General features: G+C 41.3%; 2 protein-coding genes across 3 annotated transcripts in view; one reads left to right on the forward strand and one right to left on the reverse strand.

Moving 5' to 3' along the window:
- HSF2BP (heat shock transcription factor 2 binding protein) overlaps positions 1–1,701 on the reverse strand; it is a 34,651-nt gene extending 32,950 nt beyond the window's left edge. Inside the window, exon 1 of the mRNA XM_074929393.1 lies at positions 1,666–1,701. Within this exon, the coding sequence (XP_074785494.1) occupies positions 1,666–1,701 (36 nt within the window). The remainder of the gene's footprint in view (positions 1–1,665) is intronic.
- Positions 1,702–2,249: 548 nt separating this feature from the next.
- RRP1B (ribosomal RNA processing 1B) lies at positions 2,250–27,352 on the forward strand. 2 transcript variants are annotated; one of them, XM_074904487.1, is made up of 17 exons: positions 2,250–2,445; positions 6,971–7,053; positions 7,863–7,920; positions 8,629–8,714; positions 9,731–9,792; positions 11,980–12,109; positions 13,531–13,595; positions 14,127–14,290; positions 14,868–14,962; positions 15,782–15,879; positions 16,375–16,394; positions 16,815–16,945; positions 17,546–17,549; positions 17,733–18,466; positions 21,324–21,470; positions 22,210–22,276; positions 24,012–27,352. In XM_074904487.1, the coding sequence occupies exons 1-17, from the start codon at positions 2,313–2,315 to the stop codon at positions 24,200–24,202; spliced, it is 2,268 nt and encodes a 755-aa protein (XP_074760588.1). In that variant the 5' UTR covers positions 2,250–2,312; the 3' UTR covers positions 24,203–27,352. The 2 variants fall into 2 exon arrangements, with proteins under 2 accessions (XP_074760588.1, XP_074760578.1); XM_074904477.1 differs by lacking the exon at positions 17,546–17,549 and having other exon boundaries at positions 16,815–16,940.
- Positions 27,353–27,613: the final 261 nt, after the last annotated feature.

The raw sequence follows: 27,613 nt of genomic DNA on the forward strand, positions 1-27,613 counted from the left end.
TTGATTTTAAAATCAGAGAAATTTCTGTACCAAAAAATTCCTACTAAACTCCAATTTCTGATGTATGTACATGTGCACACTGCCATGTCTTAGAAAAACTACCATATACACATAGACATTAAAAATTGTTAATGTCCTTTGACCAAAACATTAATCATCTAATATATTTTCACAAGCAAAAATTCTAATATGTCTTAGTGCAGGTTTGCACTGCACTGAGAATGCTGTAGAAAATGAGGTCCTTTACGTACCACATCTTGTTTCAGAGGGAAGAAAGCACTACAGAACACCACAAGAAACTGTCTCCTACAGGTACAAAACATGCCATCCACACAGTCTTTGAGAGTCCAGACGCACAAAGCAAATAGAGGTCATTACCATTGGTACAGACAATGCTACCCTGGCGTGTCTATCCTTTCCATTTCCTACAGTTCTTTCTGCTTCCCTACTTCCTTAGTTGAAACATTTCTTTTCAGGTTTGCTTCCTACCTGACTACTTTCCCAGTTGTCTTTCAAACCGAGACAAGTTGTAAGGACAGAACAGGCCTGTTCCAGCTTTCCCAGTTCAGAAGCATCAGAGCCTCAATAAAGGCATGGAAGAAAGATTTTACTTTTAACTTCATTTGTGAGCTCTAAGATGTATTTAAGAGGTGCTTATGGCAACGGCCAAGCACCACCACATTACATGATTCAAAGAAATACAACTCATTTAGGTCTCAGGAAAGCATGGAATAATCACACAACACCAGGGGTCTATAAAATACCATCCACATGTCAGCAAACAGGAAGGACAGAGGAATTCAGTATTGCTCAAAATTATGGAGCACAATTTGGTACAGATAAGAATAGTTCTATTCACTAGCAGAAGCTAAACTCAAATAAAATACACGGTTGAAGGACCGGAATTGAGATATGGAATACACAATGAGAAAATTTTCATTTATAGTTCCCACTGTGAACCCTGATCTTTGCAATACTACAGTTCCAACAGACAAGTTTCATTTTCTCATGCTTAAGCAGCTTCTCAGCATCTCCCCCCACTACAGTAAAGCAAATACATTGGAGAACACTCGTTTTCTGTCCAGGCCCTTACAGTAATGGCGGGTGACTGGGTGTAGGGAACTTGACTTCCGTCTTCACAGCCCTCTCGCACAACAGTCAAGTTCCTTAGTTATGTACCTTAGCTCATGACCCGCAAGCTCTGAATGCCCCTTCCCGGCCTGGCGGGGGGTGAACAGGGCGGAGGTCCCGGCCCGCGATGAACACCCAGCAGAGAACCACAGCCAGCCCTTTCCCCGCTCTCCACCAGCCCAGGGCGTCTCTGGCACCCACCCCTCTACGCACCCGCCGCCACGCTCCCTCCTGCTCACCCGCAGGCGCATTGCGGCCCAACGCTTCGGGCAGGAGCCCGCTCGCGTACGCCAGGGGCCAGACTCCCGCGTGCCTCGCTCGGGCAGTTCCCCAGCGCTAGCGCTAGTCCTGCCCGCCCCTCCCCGTCCCGCCGCGGCCTCCTCAGGGCCCCGCGAGGCCCAACGGGCAGCGCCGCCCGCCACACAGGGCCCTCCTCCGGGGAACCGACGCCCGCGGCGGGGTCCCCCACAACGCCGGCGCGGGCAGAAGCAGCCCCGCGGGCAGGCCCAGGCCCAGGCGGGCGGCGCGCGCTACCTGCGCGTCGCCAGCGATACCCGGGCAGCGCCGCATCGCGCCCACGGGCGCCGGCAGCCTCGTGGGAGGGAAGGCGAGAGCGCGGGAAGGGCGCGCTGTGGCGCCACGCCGCGTTACTGGCCCCGCCCGCGGGGAGGGAGGGGCTACCGTGAGGGGCGGGGCCTGGAGCCAGGGTCCGGAGCGGAGCCGCCCCAGCCCCGGGCTTCGCCCTGGGGTAATGCTGTACCGTGGGTCCGTCTCGGCGGCGCCCGCGGCAGGGGCCGGCTGTGGGGAGCTGGAGTTCAGCCCTGCTGGGGCAGGAGCTGGCGGCCCCGGGGAGTGACATGGGGTCCTGGGCAGGGGTGGGGTGGGGGGCCCGGGCAGGTGCTTCCATTGTGTCCCTCTGCCCCATTTGCACCGGTGAGGTCTCAAACTAAGCGATGGGTTCGAGGTGATGCTCCCGCAGCGCCTCCAGCACCCTCGGCTGCGGGGCGGGGCGGGGCCGCCCCCTCCACTCCCACCCCGTTGCCGCCGCGCCCGGCCTGTTTTGACGGCTCAGGAGGGCGACGGGGGTGTTGATGACATCATCATCTGGCGCCCGGCTTGGCGCGGCGCGGCGCGGACGGGACGGGCCCGGACGGGAGGGGACGGGCAGCCGGGCACAGGCCATGGCTCCTGTCGCCGTTCAGCCGCCAGAGATCCAGTTCGCGCAGCGGCTGGCTGCTAACGAGAAGCGTATCCGCGATCGCGCCGTGAAGAAACTGCGGGGGTACATTAGCATCCGGACCCAGCGGCCGGCCGGTACGGCTCGGCGGGGTGGGGCGGCCCGGCGGGGCCCGGCACGGGGGAGGGGGGGCCGGGATCGGGACAGGGGCCTGGTGCCGGTGCCGGTGCCGTTAGCAGCGCGGGTGGAGCAGCGGCGCTGGGGAAGCACGTGCGGCAGAGAGCTGGGACCCGCCGCCTGTTCTCGGCCACGTCCGTAACCGCGGGGCCGCCACGTGTGGGGTCTTTGGGGGACTCCTATTGGTTTGGGTTTTTTTTGGGGGGGGGAGGGTGTGTGTTTTTAATGTTCTAAGCATATATTTCGCCAGCAGAAGTATTTGCTTCGGTGACCCCGCAGGCGCTGAGCGCTCTGCCAGCAGCCCTTAGAGGAGTGGAGGGCCCTTGCTTCCTCGCCCAGAAAGTTTCCCCGCGGTGGCCGCGGGCAGGCCGGGGCACGGAGCCGGCTCCGGAGTCTGGAGGACTCGGAGAGGATCAACTTGGCCCGGCAGGGTCTTTCTGGGAGCGTTAACACAGTTGGGGTCGGAGCAGTGTAGCTCACACGCTTTTGTTCCTGAGAACAGAATGTGAATGCACTGAGCTGATCCAGACTGAACCCTGCCCAGGATACGGAGAGTATAGTTTTATTTTCTGCTGTGCTGCCTCGTGAGGTGATGGCTGCCTGTTTCCATGACTGATATTCAGGAGCATTGGAGGGAGTTGGGAAAAGCTCAGGAGTGTTTCAGCACTTGTAAAATTGCAGTCGATTCTCTGTTATTCGTTCACATTATCTGGGTTATGTGTTGTTACCTGCACATTCATGGTATGAAAGTTTATTATCCTACTGGGATACTGCTGCCTTAGAACCAGGACTCCAGTGCATGGACACCTCAGTGGTGAGCCTGGAGACAGCTTGTATCTAGTTAGACTTACAGGCTTTGGCCAATGAGTCTGAAGCCATGCCATTCTGAAGCTGCCTGCATGTGAAGGTGCTTCCTGTGCATCCTCTCTTCACGAACACAGGTTATAGGAGGCTTACGAGGCCAGTCGTAGCATTGTGTGAATGCATGGATCCAGTTCAGTAAACCTTCCCATTGGAGTGATAATGGTGCAGAGACGACCAAAGAGATTCTGTGATGTTTCTGGACTGCTTTTTCCAGCACACTGTGTTGTAAGCTGGAAACAACACAGGAGGGAAACTGGTCATAAGCATTTGCAGAGCACAGTGTCTGACCTCATAAACCTTCCCGTAGCATCTGGGAAACTGGTACGGAGATTTATGCATACATACTCCTTTGGCTTTGAGGAAACCAGCCTAGAGCTGGCACCCCAAGAGCTAAATTGAAACTAGAATGCTGGCTGAACCTTAGTTAATTCATTGAAAAAACACTGGCAAATATATGTTGTTTCTTCCCTTTGTCCTCTTTCCTTTCCAAATAGTATTTGACCCATTAGTCACATTTAACAGAGAGAAGAGCACATAAGAACAGCTTTACAGGGTCAGGCCAGAGGGCCAAATAGCCCATTATCCCATTTCCAACAGTTACCATAGATGTGGGGATTGCCTGGGGACTAGTAAGAGCAAGCGAGTGTATGTTGTATTCCTCTTAGGTACTTGCTAAGCCTCCAGCTGTTTTTAGCTGTGGACACTTCCTGAGCTGGAAATGGTGTCTCTGTGTTCAGTAGTGCTCCATGCATCTCATTGCAAAGTGCAGATTCCTTTGAGTTTGTGGAGGTAGCCTGCCAGATGGACAGGAGTGCTCTAACTGAGGGGAAAGGTCGCAGGTTAAGCTAGTGCCTTAACATACAAGGAAACCATCACAGGAAATTGTTAGTTGGGATATGAACCTTTTGCATGTTACAGACAGCCCACCATGAAATGCAAATGAGTAGGAAACAAGGGTGACTGATTTCCAGAGCTCTTAGATTTAGTTACTGTTATGTACTGTTCAAGCTAGTAATATTAAAACAAAGGTTAACTTCTTGGGACTTGGAGAGAAAGTGTTATGTTCAGGAGAGAGATTTTTTTTTTCTTATTTTTTAAGTTATTTATTAATTAGCAGTCTTATATACATCCAGTGTTCTGAGAGGTGAGGCTCACACGTTTGCTAACCCAGTTAGATACTCTAACTTGAATAGCTGAGACCATGCTAACTTTTGAAAGAAGTGGTGGAGTTCACCTGATGTCCACCTCAGTCACGTGTTTCATAGGTAGACAGGACTGCTCAGTAGGGTCTGTGCTAAGGCTGAATTACAGGTCATGCTGGGGGAATGTCTTCAAGGACCTAGAGCTCTTAATTTTCAACAAGAAGTTAAACTCTACAGAAGGCATAGAACTACTGAAGTTGTTCTGTGTGCACATGAGCTTGGATGAGCACATTATTGGGAACGGTCTTTTTTTTCTTGTTAGCTACCTTGAAAGAGAAGAAGAGCATGCTGTACTGGGCTGATAATAGGAGGGTATCTTTACAGAGACACTGGTAAATGAATTGGTGAAAGAATAGTAAATAAAAATAACTTTTAGTAAAAGAGGAAAGATTGCTGGGTGGTTCCTTGTCTGACAGAGCTGCACGCACTTGGGCCCAGATCTGTAAAGGACTTAAATAATTTCCACTGAAATGTGCCCATGTGGCTCTAGTCCCTGGAGATTATTTAGAATAGGAAAAATGGCAATGATTTTAACAATAGCAATATCTAACAGCATAGCTCCCAAACAGGGCTTGCATTACAGTAGCATGTCTTCAGTGAGTGGCTGTCACATTACTAATCAAATCTCCCACCCTGTACATAGGGACAGATTTATAATTCAAGCCCTGAAACCGAATCTCTCTCAAGGTAGCCTTAAGGTAGAGAAGGCCTTCAGTTTTGTGCGCTGTGGTTGCTAATACAGTAGATTCAGGTTTAAAATAACCTTGCTTGAATTATTATTATTTGTCAGCTGTGGATCGTGACAGCCGGGCACATAAAGTGGAAAACCCAATCTTGGAAGTTCTTTTTGAGTGACTAGGATAAAAACTTGCTCTGAAACATTTTGATCAGGGTCATCTGTCAAATAGATGAAGGACTGCCTAAGACACTTAAAAAGCCCTCTATGTATGAAAATCAACCCCATGGAAGTCTGTTCCCTAGACAGGGAAGAACTCCTGAGCCATCTTTATAGGTGGTAGCTGACATCCCCTGGACATAAGCCTAATGTCTAATGCCTCTGCAGAGTTAGTGCTGCATGTGAGGTTAAGCCTGCTTCTTACCGCCATGTCTGTAGCCCATAATTCTGTTACAAAATATTTTTAATTTCAATACCTCCGTGAATATTAAATCAGTGAAATCAAACTTTCATATTTAATCTTAATATTACTGACAAATCTAAGTTAAATTCATGATTAATGCTTAATATTACTAGACGTATTGCTTTCTGTGTAGCATTTTGCCTATTTCTTTCGCTCAGCTCTACTTCCTTTCCTTTTAACCAAGCATGACTGTAGATGATTTAACTAACATGTTTAGAACTTTTTGTCTGAGCGGAAAATGGTGCAGTAGTGATAATTGCTTTCATATTATTTGGTCCCAGGAGTAGGTGCTTAATTTACACCTAGTACTGTGTCTCAGGCTTTTTGATTGGCAGACCCCTGACAATTTTTCAGAAGTGACAGTGATCTTTTTGGAGCAAATTTGAGCTTACCTGAAGGTGATTACCTTTTTAACATGATTTTTCTGGAAATTACTTGAGAGTTCTTAACAGGCCTTAGTTTGAAAATAGCTGTAATAGGTTATTGTAGCTACCGTATAAGAGTATGCCATTATAATTTTACTCCATAGAAATATAAATAGAAATATATTTGATGTCATGAATGATCCGTTTTTTAAAACATTCCTGAGCAACTATTACTAATAGTAAAATTTTATTTTCCTTCTGTAATGTGTGATTTTGACTAAAATGTGCATTTTTGTACTGTTAATCGTGAAAATATTATTTGATGTTAAAATTCAGCTGATACTGTACCTCAAGACTTACTGTAAGGACAGTATTTTCATTATAGTTGCTCAGTCTCTTTGAGTATGCATTTTTAATATTGAAGTAAATTTCTTGATTGCTAGAAGCTTATTCTACCAAAAGTCCCCTAATAGGGAACAAAACTATTGGTAAAGTGAGGCTTTATTAAAAAAACCAGACCAAGTAAACAAAAAAAAAAGCCATGTCAGTTTGAGGATTTGCACGTCACCTCTGTTGTAAAATTAGATACGATGCCCTCATTAAAAATACCTCTTGGACTTGGTGCTAAAAATATGCCAGAGGGATTTATCAGAATATCTTAGTATTCATTCCATCTCATCTGTGATTTCTTTTAAATCTTCCTTACTCTGGTACAAGAAAGAAGCTGACTGTCGTGGAATCACTGAACTATGCCAAGTTGCCTTCCAATTAGTGTGCTTACAGTAGGAACCAAGGTTTGCTCAAGAGAATAATCCAAAAACAAAGAAGAAAGCAAGGAACAGAGGGATCTACATGAGAACATTTTGTGGAAATGTGGGGTTTTTCGTTTTCATACAAACTACTTCTGTACCATAGGTGGCTTCAGCCAGGAAGAACTGCTAAAAATATGGAAGGGCCTGTTCTATTGTATGTGGATGCAGGATAAACCTCTGCTACAGGTACAGTAACTGGTTTTATATTTGCTTGGTGGGTATCTTGTAAAATATACTATAGGGACATACTAATTTAGAATAGTGAAAATTACCTTAGTGAGTTTTGTTGACACTTTTTTTTTCCTTACCCTGCTGCTCATACGTGGCACATGCAGGAGAGGTGACTAACTCGTGATCCTCACCACTTGAACAGAAGCCTAAATGGCATCGTGTTTGGAGTCACCCTCTGAATGGCAGGTGTAGCTATTTACCTGCCAAAACCAGAAATGAAATACACTGTTATGAAGTGCATTGATTTGGTGGAACTAAAGCAGTAACAGGAGGCTGCCCTTAACTGCAACTACAATGTTCATTTGAAAGTTTCACACTTTCTCTACCATTGACTTTTGTCAACTACTAATGGTTTGTATCCCTACTTTCACAAGATAGCGCATATTATCTCACACATAGCACAGAGAGCTCCTCCTCCAAGTAAGCTATATGACAACAGTACACTTCAAGTTTTACATCATTTGTTAACTCAATTGCAAGGGATTTTTTTTTTCCTCCTAATAAATTTTGTCTGGTGTCAAAAAGATGATTTGTGCAGAGATCTGGTGAAATGAACAGGGCTTGATACCCTTGATTCTTCTCTTACAACTGACCTAATCCCAGCAGAAGGATAACTGCAGTACTGAAGCAACTGTTAAGAGAATATTTTTCACTTTGAGGGATGTTACATGGTATTCGTACTTCTTGCTGGTTTTTGATTGTGTGTTCAGTGAGGAGACCAAGCTCTGAAACGTCCTATACTAACTACATGTATTTACTTTTAGGAGGAACTTGCAGGAAATATCTCACAGCTTATCCATGTAATTCAGAATACAGAAGCTCGTAAGTACTATTTCATTATCTAATACTATGTAAGGTACTTTCATCTTTGGTGATTCTGAGGCCACTAGCACAGTGCCAGAATAGAGACAGTCAGATAGGGGCACTGCTTTCTTTTTTCTTTGCTTTTTGTCCATCTGGTGTGTGTGATTGCATTAAGGGAAGCATGAGATGCAGTTTGTTTCTGGTTATTGCAGGGGAAGAGTTGTATCTCCAGTGTGATAAAGGTGAGACTTAGCAGGGTGGGTAGCAAAGCAATCTTGTCCCCTTACTTTGCCATTTTGCATATACTTACTTATTCTCCTCAAACCCAACCTTGTTTCATGAGCTGTTAAACACCTAGTGTTCAAAATGCACTTGAAATGGAGTGCTCAGTCAATGCCAAAACTTGCATGGGTAGAAATGAGTGCAGAATGGATATTTTGCTCTAACTTGTGTGTATGTAACACAAAACAGATAAAAAGCTCTTCCTGTAGTTACACTTGTGTTTAAAAGTGGCTGTGTGCCTTTTCTTGTGTTGTTTTGAAGTTTGATTGGCTTGCCCTTGTACCTGTCTTAAGCATGCCTGTCCATAGCTTTATCCCTGTCACTAGGCATATACCTAGGGAAATGCATCCCTTTCTCATGTGGAAGGGATTTCTTGAAATCCTTTTAGATAAGCAAAATAAACCGTTGTGCCAGACATGCAGACATTTTTCCCTACTCTTACAGGACACCTGTTCATTCAGACATTTTGGCAAACTATGAACCGTGAATGGAATGGGATAGACAATCTGCGTCTTGATAAGTACTATATGGTAAAATTAACTCTCTTGTAGGTATTTTTTGCAAAAAAAGATGATGTGGTGGTGTGCTGGAAGGCAGCTTTGTCTGCAATGCATTTATGTATATTCTAAGAGAAGATGGTGGCTATCTTCTTGGCACGCTGCAAGAGATACTTGTTTTAAAGGCTTTCACTCACCAAATGTAAAAGCTATTACAGTTCATGTCATGCTGCAAGTGCTTTCTTGTTTGCCATCCTTTATAACATAGCAATGTTTCTCATTGATGTATATACAGAATATAAATACTGTCTCAGAGGACACTGCATCAACGTCAGTTATTTAGATCAAACTGCTTAAAGACGTTTTTTATGACTCTATATAAGTTGTCACTAGAACTCCAACTTTCCACTACTAAAGTATCCACTGTAGTGCATTCAACTATCGGAATTCTTTCTATAGAAAACATTGTATTAAAAGAAATAGTAAAACCAGTGAGAGAAAAATCTTAAAAGACCTACCTTTGTAAAGAACAAAATCACCTTAATCTTCTTTGAAATAAGTGAATTGCAGCACATTCACTGCTTTTTGTTTCTCAATGTTAGCAGAAACAAGGCATTTCAGTAAGTGAAGTGTTTTGAGCCAGTTTAGTGTAGCTGTTTTACATATGGATGTCTCAGTGCAAGTTTCAAATAAAGTAAATTATTATTGTTATCATCTGTCCCATATTGTCTCCATTTTAAGCTGTGGCGTTTTTTTAAATTTGGCAGCACTTAATGAAGAAAGTGGGGTGATGGAGCAAGAGAAAGGTTTATAGTACAAATGGTCATGGATTTTTCTGAGCTTAGGATATAAAAATAGTTTATTGTCTTTTGAGCTTCACAGCATCCTGTTGCTTTACATGATAGACAAGTCTGTCAAAATGTTCATATGAGGAAGCTTTCCACCTTGTGCAATGAAGAGGTTTACTAAGAAGTCTATTGATATTACAGTCATGGTAACTCCTTTATCTGTTTTCATGAACAACATGTAACAAATTTTGTACTTTGCAGCTAATGCGTATGATTTTGAGGCAATCCTTTGAAGTGCTGAAAAGGAATGAATGGGATGAAAGGTAAGCAGATTTCTGACTGTAGTTGCATCATAAAGGAGGAGTACAACTTACCTTCATCAAATATATTTTCATTTAATAGATCCTTTTGCTCCATAGATGGCGCTGTCATGAAGTCTTAACACTAAGGTTTAATTGTTCTCCAGATCACTTATGATATATAGTTTAAAAACAAAGTTGGGTGTTACACTTCATTAAATACATATTGCCATCAATAACTCTCATGTTCGCCTGAGCCATTCAGTATGTGTTCACAGAAAGAGATTTGAGAAAGTAATTTCTGTATGCTTATGCAAAACTTGAACGGAGGAGCTTGTTGTGCGCTGTTCCAATCAATCATGAAATCTGAGGGTTCCAGATTTTTCCTGGAGTTTACTAGATCTGACTGATTTAGTCAGGAGAGCTATCAATGACATGTCACCTGTGGAGAGATTAGACAGGGAACCTGCATCCCATAAAAGACAGGAAAAAAAAAATTTTTTTTGGTTGTGTTATTTTTCAGATAAGCTGTGACTTTAAAATTTATATTTTATTGTGTTTAATCATGGTGACTTGTCTTTTGATAAGACACAACACCTTAACTGTAAACTGGCTTCCTGTTTGTTGTATACCTCAGAGGCTTTGTTTGTATTTCTTCCATATTGTATCAAATAGCAAGTAATTGCAGTCATCTTGCTCTGTCTAGAGCTCCTGTGACACTTCTGAGCTTATTCAGTGTTTAAACTGATGAGGAGCTTGAAGTATTTTAATTTAAAAGTGCTTGATAACCTAGTGTTAAGGTTATCCTTTCACTCTCTTCTGAAATGTAGAATGCATATAGGCATGTGTTTGTGGAAATAGAAAAGAATGCAAATCTACAGTACACCACATCCCTTCTGTTCTACCTTTATTTTGTATTGGGTAAATGCCCACAGGTTGAAGAAATGAAAATGCTCTTTGGCAGGAATAGAAAGTATGAGAGGAGGTTTGATAAAGCCAAAGCCCTTCTTTCTTTCACACATTCCCATGGCAGAGACATAGTTACCCAAACTGATCTCTGACAAGGTTTCTTAAGGCTTTGGCCTCCCTTATTCCAGCTTCACTGGAAGGATGGCCTGGAGGCCCTTCATCACCAGAGGAGGCAGTGTGGAAAGAGATCATCATGATTCCTTTCTTTGTAGAGTGAGAGAGCTCAAGAACTAACTTTCCCTCCTAGGTGGCGCGTAGAAGCTGCCTAGCATGTCTTCTATTTCTCTTTTCTTTTAAAATGCTTTTGAAGAAAGGAGTATTAAAGTAAAACTGAAATAATCTTTATGGTTTTGAAATACTTTAAATTCTCTTTAGAACTGGAAATGTTTGTTCTGTGCAAAATTGCAGGAGGTCCCACAGAATGCTGGGGAGAAAGCGTGACATATCCAAAGCTTCACTTTTCTGAAAGGTAGCAAGGATACACCTAAAAAAAAAGTCCCAAGTGCTGCTTAGATGCAGCAATGACAGCATGTCTTTCTAAGCCACATCACTCCCACAGTACTTGTTAGTACTCCAGTTATCAGAATAGAGCTGCAGTCCTACTTGTATACAGCTCAGTCACTTCTGGCTTGAACTATTGGGATGATGATTTTTTTTTTTATGCCTACCTTAGCCCTCAGTCTGTTCTTCAGTGTAATTGTTTTGCTCTAAGGGATAGTGGAACATGGAAGGCAAAGTCTTCACAGTTGAAATGAGTTTGAAAAGGATCAGTATTAAATTTAATCCTTGGGTGTGCACCAAAATAAAAATAATCTTATAAAATGGAAGGGTACAAAGTGTTGCCCGTCAAGGACGGATGAATGTGTCAGCTGTGTCTGCGGAATGCCCTGCTCAAACAGTAGAATCCCTCCTCCTACCCATCAATCATGGCATAATAAATTTCAGTCCAGATTAAGGTGTGAATTTTAAAACAGTGATTTTTCACTGTAGCAAGCTGTCAATGGATTGTTTGATGCTACAAAATCATCTAGACTGTAAGGAGTTCTGATTATGGATGGATTTTTTTTTTTTTTTAGATGTTCTCTTTAGGATGTGAAAATTGGTCACTGGTTTTATTTCTTATGAGTGTTGGATAGCTCTCTTAAAGACCTGGTAAAACTGAATGACTAGAATTTGTTTTCAAAGCAAATATAACGTGAGCAACTGAATATTAATATCTTGTTCTTTTTTATTTCTTTCTAGTCTAATTGAACTATTCCTGCAGCTACTAATGAAAGAAATTTTGGACCCAGACAGCAATGCTCCCACTGGGATAAAGTTACATTTCATTGATATCTATTTGGATGAATTGGCTAAAGTTGGTGCAAAGGAGGTTAGAAAATACAGTGTCATTTTCTTCCTGGTTAACTGTAGCATTAGAAGAAATGTAGGTTTTAGACTATGTTTTAACAGTTTTAAATGTAACATAACAAGATTGAATAAGCATGTAGAAAGTGACATTACAATTTATGCTTTTACTTTTATTCATGTCTTGGTGTAGACAGTGAGTATATAGTAGTTTCTCTCAAGTTCCTAAGTATATTGCTCCAAATTGAGGTTGGAAATAGTGATAGAAAACTTAGACCGTTCTCATTTGTTTCTTTAAAAAGAAAGGATTTACCATCTTTTCCATTGCGTTAGCATGTTTGCCAGTCTTTGCTTTTGCAAAAACGGACATAAATTCTGTTCTTGGCTGATTGTAAACACCTAAATAGAGGAAGAAAGTGAGCTTTCAAAGTTGTCTAATAATTGCTTTTGTCAGCTTCAAACCTTGTTGGCTGTGCATCGAGCAATTTACCCTCTACATCCAGTTGTTCATTTTGCTGATGACACCTGTCTTTCTCTGCTGTATATTGCTGTTTCAGTTGCCCTTAATTTTGGTTGATGTTACAGTGATGCAGAGTTTTGCAGCAAATAAAAGCCTGTTAATGCAGCTGTTGCTGCTGAACTTCTTCCAAAGGGTCTATCTTATTCCTGCACTGGTGTGAGCTGCCTGCTGCCCCACACTTCATTCCAGGCTTCTGCTCATTTACCTCCTCTTGTTTCTGGCATCTGATACATCTCCTTGCAATGGACAAAGCTGTTAGCAATTTTCCATTTGTATTCTTTGCAGTCAGTATTGAAAGCAATCCTGCCTGCAGTTTCTGTGGTTCGGGGTTGTGGAGCATGAGAGAGAAGATGTCTGCCCAAGAGAAGTGCCTGCACTCGGAGCCCAAATAATTTCTGCAGCTCCACGGTCACAAAGCTGTGACTAAGCCACTCACAGGAAGCTGGGTTGGGGAATCAGTCCTCTAGACTATTTGAAATTGCAGCTGATGCTCATAAATTGAATTTAGGGAAGGATTTTTATCTTCAGTACTACTTCAGCAGACTGTGTTTTGATCCAAGCGGTCCAGTTAAGAGAAACCCAGATCTTAATCATGTTTGCTACAAACATTCTTTGTGAAAGCGCACAAAATTATTTGAGTTTCTTCTGTCTTGTGTTTCCACATCTAAAATAAGCAGTACTCAGTAGATTAAAGTCTGTAAAGCAGTCAATATTTTTATAATGCTTCCAGGAAGTACCTGGAAGTTAGTGTTAGCAGTGGTAACAGAAAGTCACTGAATACTCCTATCAGTTAGAATTAGATAATATGCTGTAAGACTTCGACATAACTTCTTAAAAAAGATTCCTCTACACCAAATACTCAAGGAATTTGAGTGTACACATACAGTATTTACTGTATTCATTATTTTTTCTTTCTAATCCTACAGCTCACAGCAGACCAGAATCTCAAGTTCATTGAACCTTTCTGCAAAATTGCTGCCAAATCAAAGGAGTAAGTTTAATGGAAAGATAAATATTCTTTTAAAAATTAAGAAATTCTGCATATACCACTCCACATGGATTGAAGAACAGTCATAGTAGTACTTCAGAATGTGGAGAAGGAAGGATATTTTACTAACGATGTGCAGTCATTTCAAGATAACTCATGTTTATCAAAGCTATACATAATTTCATGGATTTATAAGAAGTATGTCAACCGTTGTTTGTTGCTTTTGTCTTTTGTTTGTTTGCTTTTAAACCTGCATAGAACAGCTGAGCTGGTTAGATTCTTGGTTGCAGTGTAATATAGAGCAGCATGTAAACACTGAAATTTAGGAGGGGAACATTGGCTGGACACTGGATTAAAGGACTTCTGTTTAGGAATTACCAGGTTCACTTTCCTCATTTGGGGAGCTAGACGCTCTTCCACATTCTCCTTTCTTACCCATTTTCCCCTCATCCCTTATTTCTGTTTTTTTAATGTGAGGGAAGGATGTGTATGCTTCTGCCTTTCAGCTCTCATCCCTACTCTCTTACACTGCAGTCACTGTGTGCTGCATGCCGTAGCCACTGGTATCTTCGAGATCATTGTGGATCAGTCCCCTTACGCCATTGAGGACCTAATGAAAGAACTGGGTAGCAACAGTGATGAGGAGGATGTGTCTGCAGAAGACAAACAGGAAAATGAAGAGGTGCATAAAACCAAAGGTGAGGAGGAACTTATAAATGGCCTTGGTAGCACTTGCTAGGATTTAAATATCTGGTTTTTAAAAATACATTTTTGCTCTGAACCAGTCAAACACATGTTTAAGGTGGTCTAAGGATAAATGTGTTTTCCTGTCTTCCCTTCAGATGTGCATAAACAAAGTGACTCCAAAAGAATATGTCACAAAAATCAGTGGTCTTTATAAAATCAGGCAGCTTTCTGCAACAGTGCTAGATTTTAACCCAGTCAGGCTTTTGGCTCTTAGATGTCCATAACATTTTTTAAGAAGATGAGGTTTGGGCATTCTGTGGATATTTTCAATTAAAAAAAAAAAAAAATTAAGAAGGAAGGTTTTCAATCCAGATAAACCCTGGCACTGAGGTGATTTTTTTAAAAGGTGCTCAGATAATGCCACAGTTACATAATACATTATGTATTGCATAATGGTGATGTAAAGTAGTTAAATCGGTCCAGGCTGAAGAAAAGCACCTGGTCTTCTGTCTGTCAGAGTAGTGTATACTACCTTAATTTTTGCAAACTAAACATTAATACTCAGTCTTTTTCTTTTTTTTATAATAGCAGACAGATGTTTGTCAAGAAAGTCAGTGCAGAGCTCTGAAAAAACAGAGGATGCTTCTGAAAATGATGACGATGGTATTGGGACTGTTCTTCAGGTTTGTGTCTTGCTCTGTTATTGATACTCCCCCTCTGTTTTATTTTTTCCTCATCCCGTTCAAGAGGTACAGAAGTAAAGGGTGTTAATCGGATAAACATGCTACAAAACTTAAATCTCCTTTTGCTTTACTGTAATGTGTACTCTGTGAACAGTTTATAAGAAAATAAATCTATGTCTAAATTCTGAATTCTTCTTCTTTCTCTCCCATACCTTTTTTCTACTCCTCCCTTCCTGTTTCAAGAGTTCAAAAATATATGGTAAAAGTCAAGTCACTGTGGATGGTGAAGCAATGAGCGTATGTTTCACTGGCAATAAGAGCAAAAGTAATGAATGATGAGATACATAGGAGAGAGGGTAGCGTTGCAATTTGAGTGGTTTCCCAAATTCTACTTCCAGTACATTGTAGTGTTTTTGACAGATCTACTCATCAAACATGTCTGCAGGTAGATTACACTTCATGCATCTGTGGCTTTTAAGCAAGAATTAGGACATGTCACATTTTAATTCTGATATTTAGATAAATATTTGCAGAAGTTCTGAAGTTGGCTGGCTTCTCTCAAGTAAGAATTAAGGTTAGAAATGTTTGAGAAAGTGATACTGAGTTCAACTGTTCTGTTAATGAAGCAACCCTCTGTAAAAGTCAGTATATACATGTGCGAAGGGGGTGTAAATTTAAATAGAGAAAAAATACTTTGGGATGAAACGAAATGGCTGTTTAAAGGATGCGTAAGCTACTTGAAGTGTTGATGAGTCACATTGGGTTATCTTGCATGAATAAGCTAACTAAGAAAAGCTGTATCATACTTTGCTCCAACAGTTTGATTATAAGGCTGTTGCTGACAAACTCTTTGAAGTGGCGAGCAAGAAAAATACACCTTCCCGTAACAGAAAGCGTCTGTACAAGCTGGTCAAAAAGTGAGTTCTGTTGAAATACACCTTCCATGTGCCACCTAAACCACTTTTACTTCACTTTCTCCCCACTCTTGGGTCACTTGTCCTGGTGACAATGGCACGAGAACAGGCTTGTCTCACAGTCGAGGATAGTGTGCATAATAAGGTGCCTAAAGCCTGTGCTACTGTTCCTCACTGGTACTAGACAATACTGACGTGTATCTATGCTAGATGGATTTTTATTGCAGGATGTGACACTGGATTGTGTGTGATCCAAGTTACAGATGTGGGAGAAGTGTTAAATTGCTGTTTTCTCAATACTTTCAGTGATTTGGTTTGGGTTTTTGGATTTCTGAGGCAGATCTCTTCTGAAATGAGCTCTTTGTAAGTTCCTGTGCAAAATATGTTCCTATTTTGACAAAACCGAAGTACAGTGACACTATGCTGCTAGTGTTAGTATTGGTACTAAACCAGTAATACTGTTTTGTTTTTCTTCTTTCCCTTCCTCCCCACCTCTAGGTTCCAGGACTTAGCAGAAGGTAAGGACTGAGCAGCATATAGAGACAGTAGTTGCTTTCAGTTTAAGGATGCATAATGTTCCCATACAATGTGTATTGCAAATCTTCTTTTTTTATTTTAATGTGAATTTCAAGAATACTGTTGGGGGAGGGCAGGAGGGTGTGTGTTAAATCACATTAAGAAACATTACATGTTTTTGGTGAGGTGACCAAATCCTGTTTAGAATTGGAGCAACTCTGTACTTTGTCCTTAAATGAAAGATGATATTTTTTTTTTTTTTTTACTTAAATAAGAGTCACTTGTATCATTTTCTTTTGGGTTAAGTGGGGAACAAGGAGTTGATTTTCTTTCTGTGGGAGTTATGCTGTATATTAATAGCATAATTGTGCATAGAAATAGAACTACTAGTTTTCAGATACCTTATCCTTCCTCGTCAACAGGAATCTTCCCCCAGGATCTTCCTGAAGATGTTTCTACAGATGAAGATGATGATGAATTCAGCAGAGGAAGGCGAAAGAAAAAAGCTGTCAAGCCTTGGGAGGAAAACAAGTTGGAAAAAGTAAAAGGTAAGGCAAGATTAACCTTTGGAAGAGAGACAGTCTGCAGGCACGTGTAATTTGGCAAAGTATCAGATACAAGCTGTTCTGAAGAAGGCAAACCTGTTGTTCAGAATGTGCTGATTTGTATCCTGTTGCAGTGAAGGTTAAATGTGAAATTAAGGTCTCTTTGAAAGTGGTGGGAGTTTTGTTACCAATTTCAAGATAACCATTACCTCAAAAATTTCAGTCAAAAGCAGAACTGGAAGCAGTTGTTTGCATTGCTTAATTAAGCAGTTCCGTTTACTGTAGGAAAATAGAAACATGTCAATTGTCTTAAAATAGGATGACTGTTAGAATATAGCAGTTTGGGAGTGTTACTAGAAAAGTGAAGAGAGTTACTGAGAACAACATGCAAGTATCTCTAGCATCACAGCTTATATTGATGTAGCACAAGCCCAGTCATACCCAAAAATGCCTCACTAAACTACTGAACCCAAGTTGCCATTGTGATGGGCTTAACAGGTTGGTAATAACAACTTTTCCTAGCAATATTGCTATACAAAGTAGGGATACCACTGGGAATGTCTTAGATGTTAGCTGTGACAATTCAAGATCAGCAAAATATTAATTAGGGCAGTTGTCAGAGGAATGCAATGTCCTGACCAGTTGTAATAGTAAGACTCTTGTGCTGGCTGATAGCAGGAAAACGGTACACCTATTTTAAGGGGGGGGGTGTGGTGTGTGGAAGTAATTCAGTTGTTGTAAGTACCTTTGTGTTTCACATCTGTTATATGGCATTCTTTTTTGGGGTGGATATAGAGGATGAACAAGAGATGTCAAATGCGAAAGAGGCATCAGTTCCCCCAAAGAAGAGGAAAAAAAGGAAGAAGGACAGGCCAAGTGCTGATTCTGGAACAGCTGATGGAAACTGTGAGGAGGAAATAGCTGAAACATCTGGATCTAATGTTTTTAGCCAGGGAAAGGTGCCAGAAAGTAACAAGGAGAGGAAGAAAAAGAAATTGCTAGTAAATGAGGCAAATGAGACCACAAATGCAGCAACTGATACCAGAGAAAATCACAGTATCTCTGCACAGAACGTACCGTCCAACAGAGAACAGGGTAAAAAGAGTCAGTTGAAGAAAATGAATCCAAAAGTGCAAAATGTTCCTGTAGAACCGGTGTGTCAGAATGGACCAGCTAATGCCGGTGGGGCAGAGGATGTCAGCCCATCTGTTACACTGTTGACTCCTAAGGCTGTGAAAAAGAAACAGAAAACAAGGGCTGTCTTTGTGAATGGGGATACCCTTTTGCAGCAAAATGACATGAAATCCAACAAGGAGGGCTTGCTGGAGACCCTGTCAGGAGATGCAGACTCTGAATCTATGCCCTCCAGGAAGGTCAAATTGAAGACAAAGCTAGTTGTTTTGGAAGGAATTAAAGTCTCCAGCCAGAAAGCAGGAACCTTGAAAAAGAAGAGGCAAGTAAAAGAAGTGCTAAACTCTGTCGAAGCTAATGGAGTTCTGGAATCTGCATGCAAGAAAAGCAGGAAGGGGGTATGTATATCTCATTCTTTTCTCTTCCTTCTTCATGAGCTGCCAGGCTCGTTTTCAAATTTGGCTTTAGCTTTCTGAACGTGGGGCTTCATGGGCAGGCTGCATGGTGATGTCATCATGTATTGTCACCAAAAAGCTCAATTCCCCAGAAATCCACACCCACTGCCACAGTCTTACACCCTCCTGTGCAACAACACTAAAGCCTGTTCCAGCTGCTCAGCTGAAAGAACTCATCTAGCTGAAACTTGGGTCTTTAGGGTATGGAACTGTCTTTTTTTAAAAAAAAAAAAATTTTTTTTGGTCCCTGGGTTAATTATTCTTTTTGCATTGGCTCTCCGGTTAAGCTTACAGCATGTTCATAAAGGGCATATTTTGGCAACAGGATGAGAATGGGAAGATTGAACATCCCTTTTTCAGCAGCGGTAGCACACACTTTGATTAATATAAGCTCCTTGTGAAATTGCCTACAGCAATTCCAGTAGTGGCTTCTTTTGCTAGCTCACTTCATCTTAAATTGTTAATGCTGTACGAGAAAAGTATCTGGGGAAACAGCGAACAGAGGATATGACAGTGTGACCTTCAATGGCTCTATGATCACATTTATGAATAGTCCAGTTTATTATAAAGACAGTACTGTCTTTACAGTACTGTTTTTTCACTATAGAGGTCTGATTGTAGTTATCTTCAAAAATTTGTCCTGCAATTTGGAAACAAGTTTGGTTTTTTTCCTCCTCTACCTCCCACCCTCATTTTCTTCTTGGCAATAAGTAGAATAGGGTTGATTTTGCTAAGCAATTAGACAGTCAAGAAGCATATTGCACTGTATGTTTTTGGTAGCATGGCTGAGACAGTGCAGTGGTTCTTCTGTCTCCTGACACTGAAATTCTTTAAAATGCTCACTTGCTATGTATATATTCACCCTAACACATTTAGGGGTTCAGTTATATTCTTGGAAGTCTTGTTGACAGTCTCGCTTTGGTGGAAAGAAAATTCATAAAGCATAAATGAGATTCAGAATACAAAACCACTCCATCTTTCTCTGGCTAAACAGTGTGTGTTACTAGCTTATCAGCTCACCTCTGACTGAAGGTTAAAACTGCATCGTAGTTAAGTAGTGCAGCCTCATATATGAACTTGATACAACCACTAAGTCCTTCAAGGGAGAAAAAATGCATTTGGAAACATTGTTTAAATAATACTACAATAACTTTGACATTTTCTATTTTTTGATGCTAAAGTACTGAGAGGGAAGAACCAAAATATTTCTCTCCCCAGTATGCAAACTGCATTTTTCTCACTTGAGGGCTTCTAAACTAGGAACCACTGGCTTTGTCTCCTGTTACCTAAATGTTCCATGTTGCATACCTCATCTTTCTTTCTCTATAAAAGCTTAGTTTCTAAGAATATATGATTACGCCATCCCCATCTTCATTTGTAAAACTTTGTTGGAACTGACCAACAGATTAAAACCTGCAACACATTCAAGATGAAGTTCCGGCGAGCTTCATGGAAATCAGTTGTTGGCACAAATTAGTGTAGCTGCTGAGGGAAAGGCAGCAGCATGACCCCAGCACTTGTCTGTTGGCCAGTCAGTGCATGGGCTAGCAGGCCACCCTTCCCAAGTGTAATTCTGAAGAAACTACAGCATTTGCTGTTTCTTGCCCAATCCAGGTAGCTGTGTGTGTGTATATGTGTGTGGCGAGTGGGAGTGAGGGGGTGGAGACGAGAAGAGAAATTCTAGAGTTGAGTCAGGAGGAGAACAAGAGTATTGGTGTAAGAAAGAAGAAGGCAGGGTAAAGCTAAAATGCACAAATGTGGAGGAAATTAGGCTTTGCTAATTTTGTTTTCATTGCTTGAGAAATAACATGTTGTTTTATTTCCTGGTTTTAGTTATGTAATACTGGTCTTCTGCCCAGAAGCCATGAGGGCCATGTTTTGATTCTTGATTTCAAAGACAGCACACACCCCAAAAAAATTAACTTCAAGTATGGAGAGGGAGGAGGAGGGGAAGAAGAGGAAAAACCAGAGAAGTGCAGCATTATTTCACAATTTTCTTCAGAATTTGGAAAATTAAGACATGTGATTTTTACTTTATTTAAAGCAGAAGGGATTTTCAAATCTTTGAAAAAGGCCATATCCCCTGGACATTTTCCACAGCACAGCTGTGTACTGCTTTTGGAATTTTACATCTGCAGGTTGCTGTGAAGCATAGCTGAACTTCTCACAGTAGTCCACAGATATCTGGGGCCCACAGACAACAGGTTGGAAAGCTCTGGAGCGGTGCATTTCATTAATGCACTTCATTTAATCCTCAGTATGAATTTGAGGCAGCAAACTAGTAGCTGGATTTCTGAGAGTATAGACAGCCTTCATACTCCACTTTTTTTTTTTTCCCCCAAAGTCTCCATCTTAGCCTAAAGCCAGATTTGGTTATTTGTTGTGTATATTAGCATCCAGAGGTATCACAGAAGCGATTTTGCTTAAGGGCAAGAAAAAAACCTGTAAGCATTTGCGTGCACAAGAGTTGGGTGGATTGTAAGGCAGCCTCATGCACATGAAGAAAAAGTCTTTGCACTCTGACAGGCCAGGCAAATGTATTGCAAGTTCTTCTTTGCTTTGCAATGGCCCTCCTATTTCAGTGCAGAGCCTGCATAAACTTCTGTTTTCAGTCGTGCTAACTGCAAAGTTAACTCCTGAGAGCTAACCATAATGATTAGCTTATGCGATCTTTCTCTCAGCTGTGGCAATATTTACAGAAGCTGCATGTGGTAAGCTCTGAGCACCAGTCACTGTACTAGATATAGTTACCTACAGTACTTTTGTACTGAGAGCATTTTTTCCTTTCCCTCCTTTATAGGAAAACAGTGCTGCTCTATCATCATTAAAGACAAAGAAAGCAAAACCAGGAAGTGACTTTGTAAAATTTGAAAAATCAACTTTACCAAAGCCAGTATTCTTCAGAAAAGCCAGAAGCACCATCTCTTCCACCAGGGCATCCATGCAGGTAATGTGATCTCACAGATGTCAGCTGAGTCTGGGCACAGGTCTCTTCCCAAGCTACCTGCCCCAGCATAGGGTGTGACCTCACTCATGCTGCCTTTTCCAGTCAGTCTCCTAACATGGGCAGATAAAACTGGAAATGCTGTTGCATTTCCTTGTAGACAGTCACATGTGGCTCCAGAGTTTCAGAAAACGAGTCCTAGGCATCTTTAACATTTCTTCTTCCTTCCCCCCTGCTTTCAAAAATACCTTCTTGTTGAAAAGACACCATCCTGAACCTGCTCATTTTGCAAGAAAGCAAAAGCATAAACTGACTTTCAATCTTGCTAAGGGACTTTGAGCCTCCATTTTTTCCCATTTGTGGAGGCTGACAGCACTACAGGGCTTCAAAAGACAGCCCTCTTTTCTAAACCTTTTTAACATATAATATCTTTGCAAGCCCTCTTTGCACTTTTGAGGCCTGAGTGCTGTTGGGCTGGTGTATTTAATACACAAATATCTTCTTGTTGAGTTACATAATGATGTTAGAAAGAGCACGTCATTTTTCTACAACTGGAATATGTTTGCTTTTGGGTAGAAAAACAATGCTGTCTTAGCAGGGGCCAGTGCTAGTGGGCTGGGGGAGTTCTTAATCAGCTGAAGGGAAGCGAGTGCTTTGCATCAGTTTTGATGGAATGCAGGTAAAGGAACTTGTACTATTGCTTCAGAAATCTTATTTTTTTTATGTCTCTTTTTCTTTATAGTTGAACAAGATGCAGTCATCCAGCTCCAAAAAAGTCACTTTTGGCTTGAATAAAAACATGACTGCTGGTGAGTCTGATACATCTGTGTGTCTCCACACTTTCTCTTGCAGCTGAGGAAGGGGAAGCTGTACACTGTACTCATACACACCTGTACTCCTCACCTCTCTGGAACAGGATGGTTCTGATCGTTTTTTCTCTCAATATTTGTACATAGTTCATAAACCATCCTCAAGTTCCTGTCCAGAGGAGATAGTAAAGTTTAGGACATTCATCCCAATGGCTAGGCTTGCACGATTCCAGGGTACCTTACAGATAGAAGACAGTGTAGCAGAGTGCCAAACTCCCCTTCCTGAGCCGCCTGTTCTGCAGGGCACCTCTTAGGGAAATGTGCACTTCAGTCTTCAATGCTCACTTCTGTTTCCCAGGACAAAGGTGCTGATAATGCTGATGAGCTCAGGCTGTCTAATAGCAAAGTTTCACTTTTTTTCTTGGCCGCCTCTGATTTATTATTGGTAATGAGTAGATAAATGTCAGTTCCCTTCTGAATCCCATGTGTAAGCAGAGTTCATTTCAAATAAATGTCTTGCTAGCATAAAAGTTTATTCCATGTATTCATTTAGCTGCTTTTTTAATGGCTTTTTTTTTTTTACTCTTTGAGATGTGCTATAGGCCAGGTTCAAAGGGAGAGTAGTGGGGCTTGATGTATGTGTTTATGTTAATGTAATACAGCTGCACAAAGAGAACAAAAATGCTTACCTGCTGTCAGGAGGGATAACCAGGAGTCTCTAGAACAGTGCTGTTTAACAGTCAGAACAGAACCACTTCTTACAACCACTAGCTTTTAAACAAAAGTGTGTTCAGGACAGGTAGAACACCTGTTTCTGAGAGTCTTTGGTGGTCTGTAAAACTGTGGGGAATGGTTCACAGCCTCTCTGTAGGTTGCAACAGAACCCCCTTCTGAAAGGGTCTCTCCTAAGAGATGTGCTTCGCCACCATCTCTTCGTTTTTCCCCAAAGTCTTAGGCTCCTAATGAAGACTCTGAATATGAGCCAGCAATATGCACTTGCCACCCAGAAAGCTAACCATCAAGAAAAATGTGGCCAGCAGGTCGAGGGAGGGGATTCTTCCTCTCTGCTCTTGTGAGACCCCACCTGGAGTCCTGGGTCCAGCTCTGGGGACCCCAGCATAAGAAGGACATGGACCTGCTTGAGTGGGTCCAGAGGAGGCCACAAAGATGCTGAGGGGGCTGGAGCACCTCCCCTGTGAGCACAGGCTGAGAGAATTGGGGTTGTTCAGCCTGGAGAAGAGAAGGCTCTGGGGAGACCTGATAACAGCCTTCCAGTACTTAAAGGGGGCTACAGGAAAGATGGGGAGGGACTCGTTATCAGGGAGTGTAGGAATAAGATGAGTGGTAATGGCTTTCAGCTGAAAGAGGGTAGATTTAGGTTAGACACGAGGAAGAAATTCTTTACTGTGAGGATGGTGAGACACTGGAGCAGTTTCCCCAGAGAAGCTGTGGCTGCCCCCTCCCTGGCAGTGTTCAAGGCCAGGTTGGACGGGGCTTGGAGCAACCTGGTCTAGTGGAAGGTGCCCCTGCCCATGGCATGGGGGCTGGAACTAGGTGATCTTTAAGGTTTCTTCCAACCCAAACTAGTCTGTGATCCTATGATTCTGATCTTTAGTGATGAACTTTAAGGATCTAAGGCAGACTTCCCAGTCTGGACAATTCCCCAGTTGATTGACATGCCCAATTATTCCATGGGGTGGTATTTCTTTTAACTTGTTTGCTTGTTTTTCAACAGAGTTTAAAAAGACTGACAAAAGTATATTAGTGAGCCCTGAAGGACCCTCCCGTGTGGCTTTCAATCCTGAACAGAAACCCCGTCATGGGGTGCTGAAGTCCCCCACAGGTACCCCAGCAGGAGAGCCTCAAATGAAGAAACCATTTACTGTATCAGCTAAGAAGAGACCAATTACTGTGGACTTCCTTTAAACCAACAGATGTGGCTTACTTTTGTACAGGACATTTTGCTAACCTAGAATGTTCTCTGGAGGTATTTTGAACTTCTTTATTTTTTTAAGTTAATACAAATTGTATATACAAAATTCTGATTGTGACCTGGCTCATCACTATTTTGACACCACTTCAGCTGTATCTTGAAATATGTTTTTTGTCTATTTACAGAAAAGAAACAAAATCCAATCTCTGCTCAGGTTTGGTCTACAAAACATGTAGTCTCTGCCCATGTCATTCCCAAAAGACTTGTTCATTTGCTTAAGGAATGTTCAGGCTTTGATTGTTCCAGTGTTTTGGGGTTTTTCTGAGCCAGTTTAAGGAAACTTTCACTTCATGCTATTAAACTGTCTTTCAATGGACAGGGCTTAGAATGGAAAAAGAGAATGTAGGTTTTAAACCTACTAGTTGCTCATGTATTTGAAAATTTTATGCCATGTGTCACCCTTGGTATCCTGTTAAGTTGTCTTCTGGAAATAACGATTACCTCATGTCTCTGTTTCATAACAGATGGACTTGGGTAGCTTTACAAATAGCAAGCAAGCTTTCCCTGGCATAAGAAATGCCTAGCTGCTCAAGTGGTCAAGCGGTCACTGTTGCAAATAAACCTTCACAGCTGGTTGTCTGCTGAGTTGGGAACAGTCACCACTTTTATTTTCAGTAACACAAGTGCCAAAGCTGGCTTACACTTGTCATATTGTAAGCTGGCTGCTTCTTTTTACTGTAACTGAAATAATGCTCTCGCATGTAAGAAATCTTTGCTATTTCCAGGTCTTCCCCCTCACCCCCACTGCTGTCTTTCCTGAAGGTCTGACTCATAGTTTTCTTCTTTAGCAGCTGGTATCAGCACACTTTATCAGAACTTGGATCTCATTTGGTGAATGAACATCTGATTGTCCTAAAGTGAGCTAGGTCAGTGCAGTGCATCTTTGGTTAGGACACACATCTCTCCGTAAAAGCTTTGCTGCCTCTCAATACAGGGTAAAACTTTATAGCCCAGACAGCTTGATTTGATTTTGATGTAGAACCAGAAGAATTCTTTCTGCAGCATTTTCTTGTGTTTTTACTTGGATACTTTATTACTGCTGTGCATGTTTTATTTTTTCTTTGTTTCTTTGGTAAAGAATGAGGTGTACTTCTGCAAGAGATCATTAATGTATTCTGAGGGGGTACTATGAGGAAGGGGAGAGCAAATGAAAATAAAAACTTTTTTGATACGGTTGGAAGATACTAAATCATTCTTTGGAAGTTTTACTTATGTGAACGAGGCAAAGGCTTTGCAGCAGATCTCTACATTAAAGCTCAAATTTAAAGCACAACCTGGTGCCGAAGCAAAGCTATTCATGAAGCTTCCTACCAGTTACTTCTGTGATCCTATAAGGCAGAGGGCAGGCCTGCGTCATTACCTTGTCTTGTGATAACTGGTAAATATTTGGCTATTTCAGCCGGCAAAGTTAAATTTTGTGACATAATATATTTGCTTACTTCAATACTACTTTTCACCAGTCTTTGCTGACTGTCCTCTGCCTGTAAGCGACGGGATTGAAACTGCTCTTTCATAGCTCATCTAGAATTTCTTCAGTATACTTGTGTACTTGTAGCTTGCTGGTTGGTCTCAGTTGCCCAGTTCTAATCCGTGCCAGTTCTTGCACTAAGTTTGTGACAGTCCATGGTTTGTGGTACTGCCAGAAAGTCGTTTTGCTCTTGTCTTTTCTCATTTAATTTGTTTTTGGTTTAGTTTGTATTGGTTTGACTGATTGGTAAAGAAATCTGGAGAATACATCTGATAAAATTAATAATACTTGCTGCTTGAGCAATTGTTCTTTTATTTTTTAAAAAAATCTCATTGTATATTAGCATAATACATTTTTTTGACAAGACAATGGTAAGTAGGATTTAACAAAGAGTGTTCAATTTGTTGTACTGTTTATCTTGTACTGTGGGTGAGAAGTCTTCTGTGAAATGTGCATAAAAGCATTTGTAGGTGCATGATTGTTAATGCATTAGGCTGAAAATGCCACATTCCTCCAAGGATATAGATGCAAACAATCAGTAGGTGGATCTGATGTGCACAGAAAAATCCAAGATCAAGACACATTGGGGTTTGGTTTTTGTTTTTAATACATATAACTTGTTATGGAAATGTATTTAAATGGTTGTCTGGTTCTTTTTCCTACTGGTTGTGGAGCCACTGAACCTGTTGCTTGTCCAAATATTTTGTCGCCCACAGCGCTAGATGGAGAGGGCAGAAATGGCAGTCAGGTTATTATCTAAAATTTTAGTGATGTGATTGCTTGTTGGGATTCATGCGTAATTCATCTGTGCCATGAAACTGATGGAATGTTTTGTAAATATACATATGTAGTGTGTATTGTCTTCAGTGGTGTCTGGAATTTCATTGGGGACAACTTTACAAACAAAACCCAAGCACTGACAATGCAGTTTAATTGTCATTGTTGGGTTAAATTGAATACATGACCCAAAATATTTGGATAGTGACAATTCCGATAAACATTGAAGGCAAAAAAGAAAAAAAAAAAAAAAAAAGAGAAACAAATGTAACACCTGAGATATCCACTGCACAGACACGATGGTACTGTAAGGAGAGATGTATTGATAGGAAAAGAGAAAAGAAAAGCTGATCTGACCTGTTTGATGTTGCTTCATAGGTTTTTTTCATAATGTTATTTCAACTCTACAGCTGTCAATCATGCTGAGTCAAAGTAAGTTCACATGTCTTACATTTTAAAGGACAGTATTTTGTAATGATTGTATCTCTTATTACAGATCTGATCAACTTTGTACTTTGCAACTCTTAATAGTTTATAATTCTTCATAGCTTCATGAGAACTCAAAAGCACAAAATTAATTCGGCAAGGCAAAAAGTTGAAATTGTATTTAAATTATTAGGTATGCAAGATCTTTTATAGTCTTATCAAAGCTATGTGACTTGGAAAGCATCGAATGCCCTTTTTGTCATTTATTTCTTGTGCTTAGATTTAATTACAGGCAGAAAAAAGAATCCATGTGTTATTTCATGTAACTCTGCAACAGCGTTGTTAATACAAAATACAGTGGCTAAGCATTACATCAGTTAGTCTAGTTCAATAAATCATCTTTTTTTGTGTACATTGTATTTTGGTTAAATCTGTAAATTTGGGGGATGGGAGATGGGAGGGTAACATTTGACCAGTCACTTGAAAGTACAAAGGAAGTTGTTCTTACATGCGTGCATACGTGCTCGCTCTCATTTTATTTTAATTGTATAAATAACCAAAACTGATGAAGATTCATACACATGTCAGAAGTGAGTAGTGTTGTGATAGAATACACCTGTCTGTACACCTTGAGCTTCTGATCTTTGTAACTGGGCCATAAAGTAGATACCAG

Source organism: Athene noctua, chromosome 1 (genome assembly GCF_965140245.1).
Source record: "Athene noctua chromosome 1, bAthNoc1.hap1.1, whole genome shotgun sequence".
NCBI classification, from domain to species: domain Eukaryota; kingdom Metazoa; phylum Chordata; class Aves; order Strigiformes; family Strigidae; genus Athene; species Athene noctua.

Excerpts from the sequence above, each read along its gene's own strand:
- RRP1B (XM_074904487.1), top strand. The coding sequence starts at position 2,313 with ATGGCTCCTGTCGCCGTTCAGCCGCCAGAGATCCAGTTCGCGCAGCGG. Across the intron at positions 2,446-6,970 it reads CCGGACCCAGCGGCCGGCCG|GTGGCTTCAGCCAGGAAGAA; the intron begins GTACGGCTCGGC and ends TCTGTACCATAG. Across the intron at positions 22,277-24,011 it reads GAATAAAAACATGACTGCTG|AGTTTAAAAAGACTGACAAA; the intron begins GTGAGTCTGATA and ends GTTTTTCAACAG.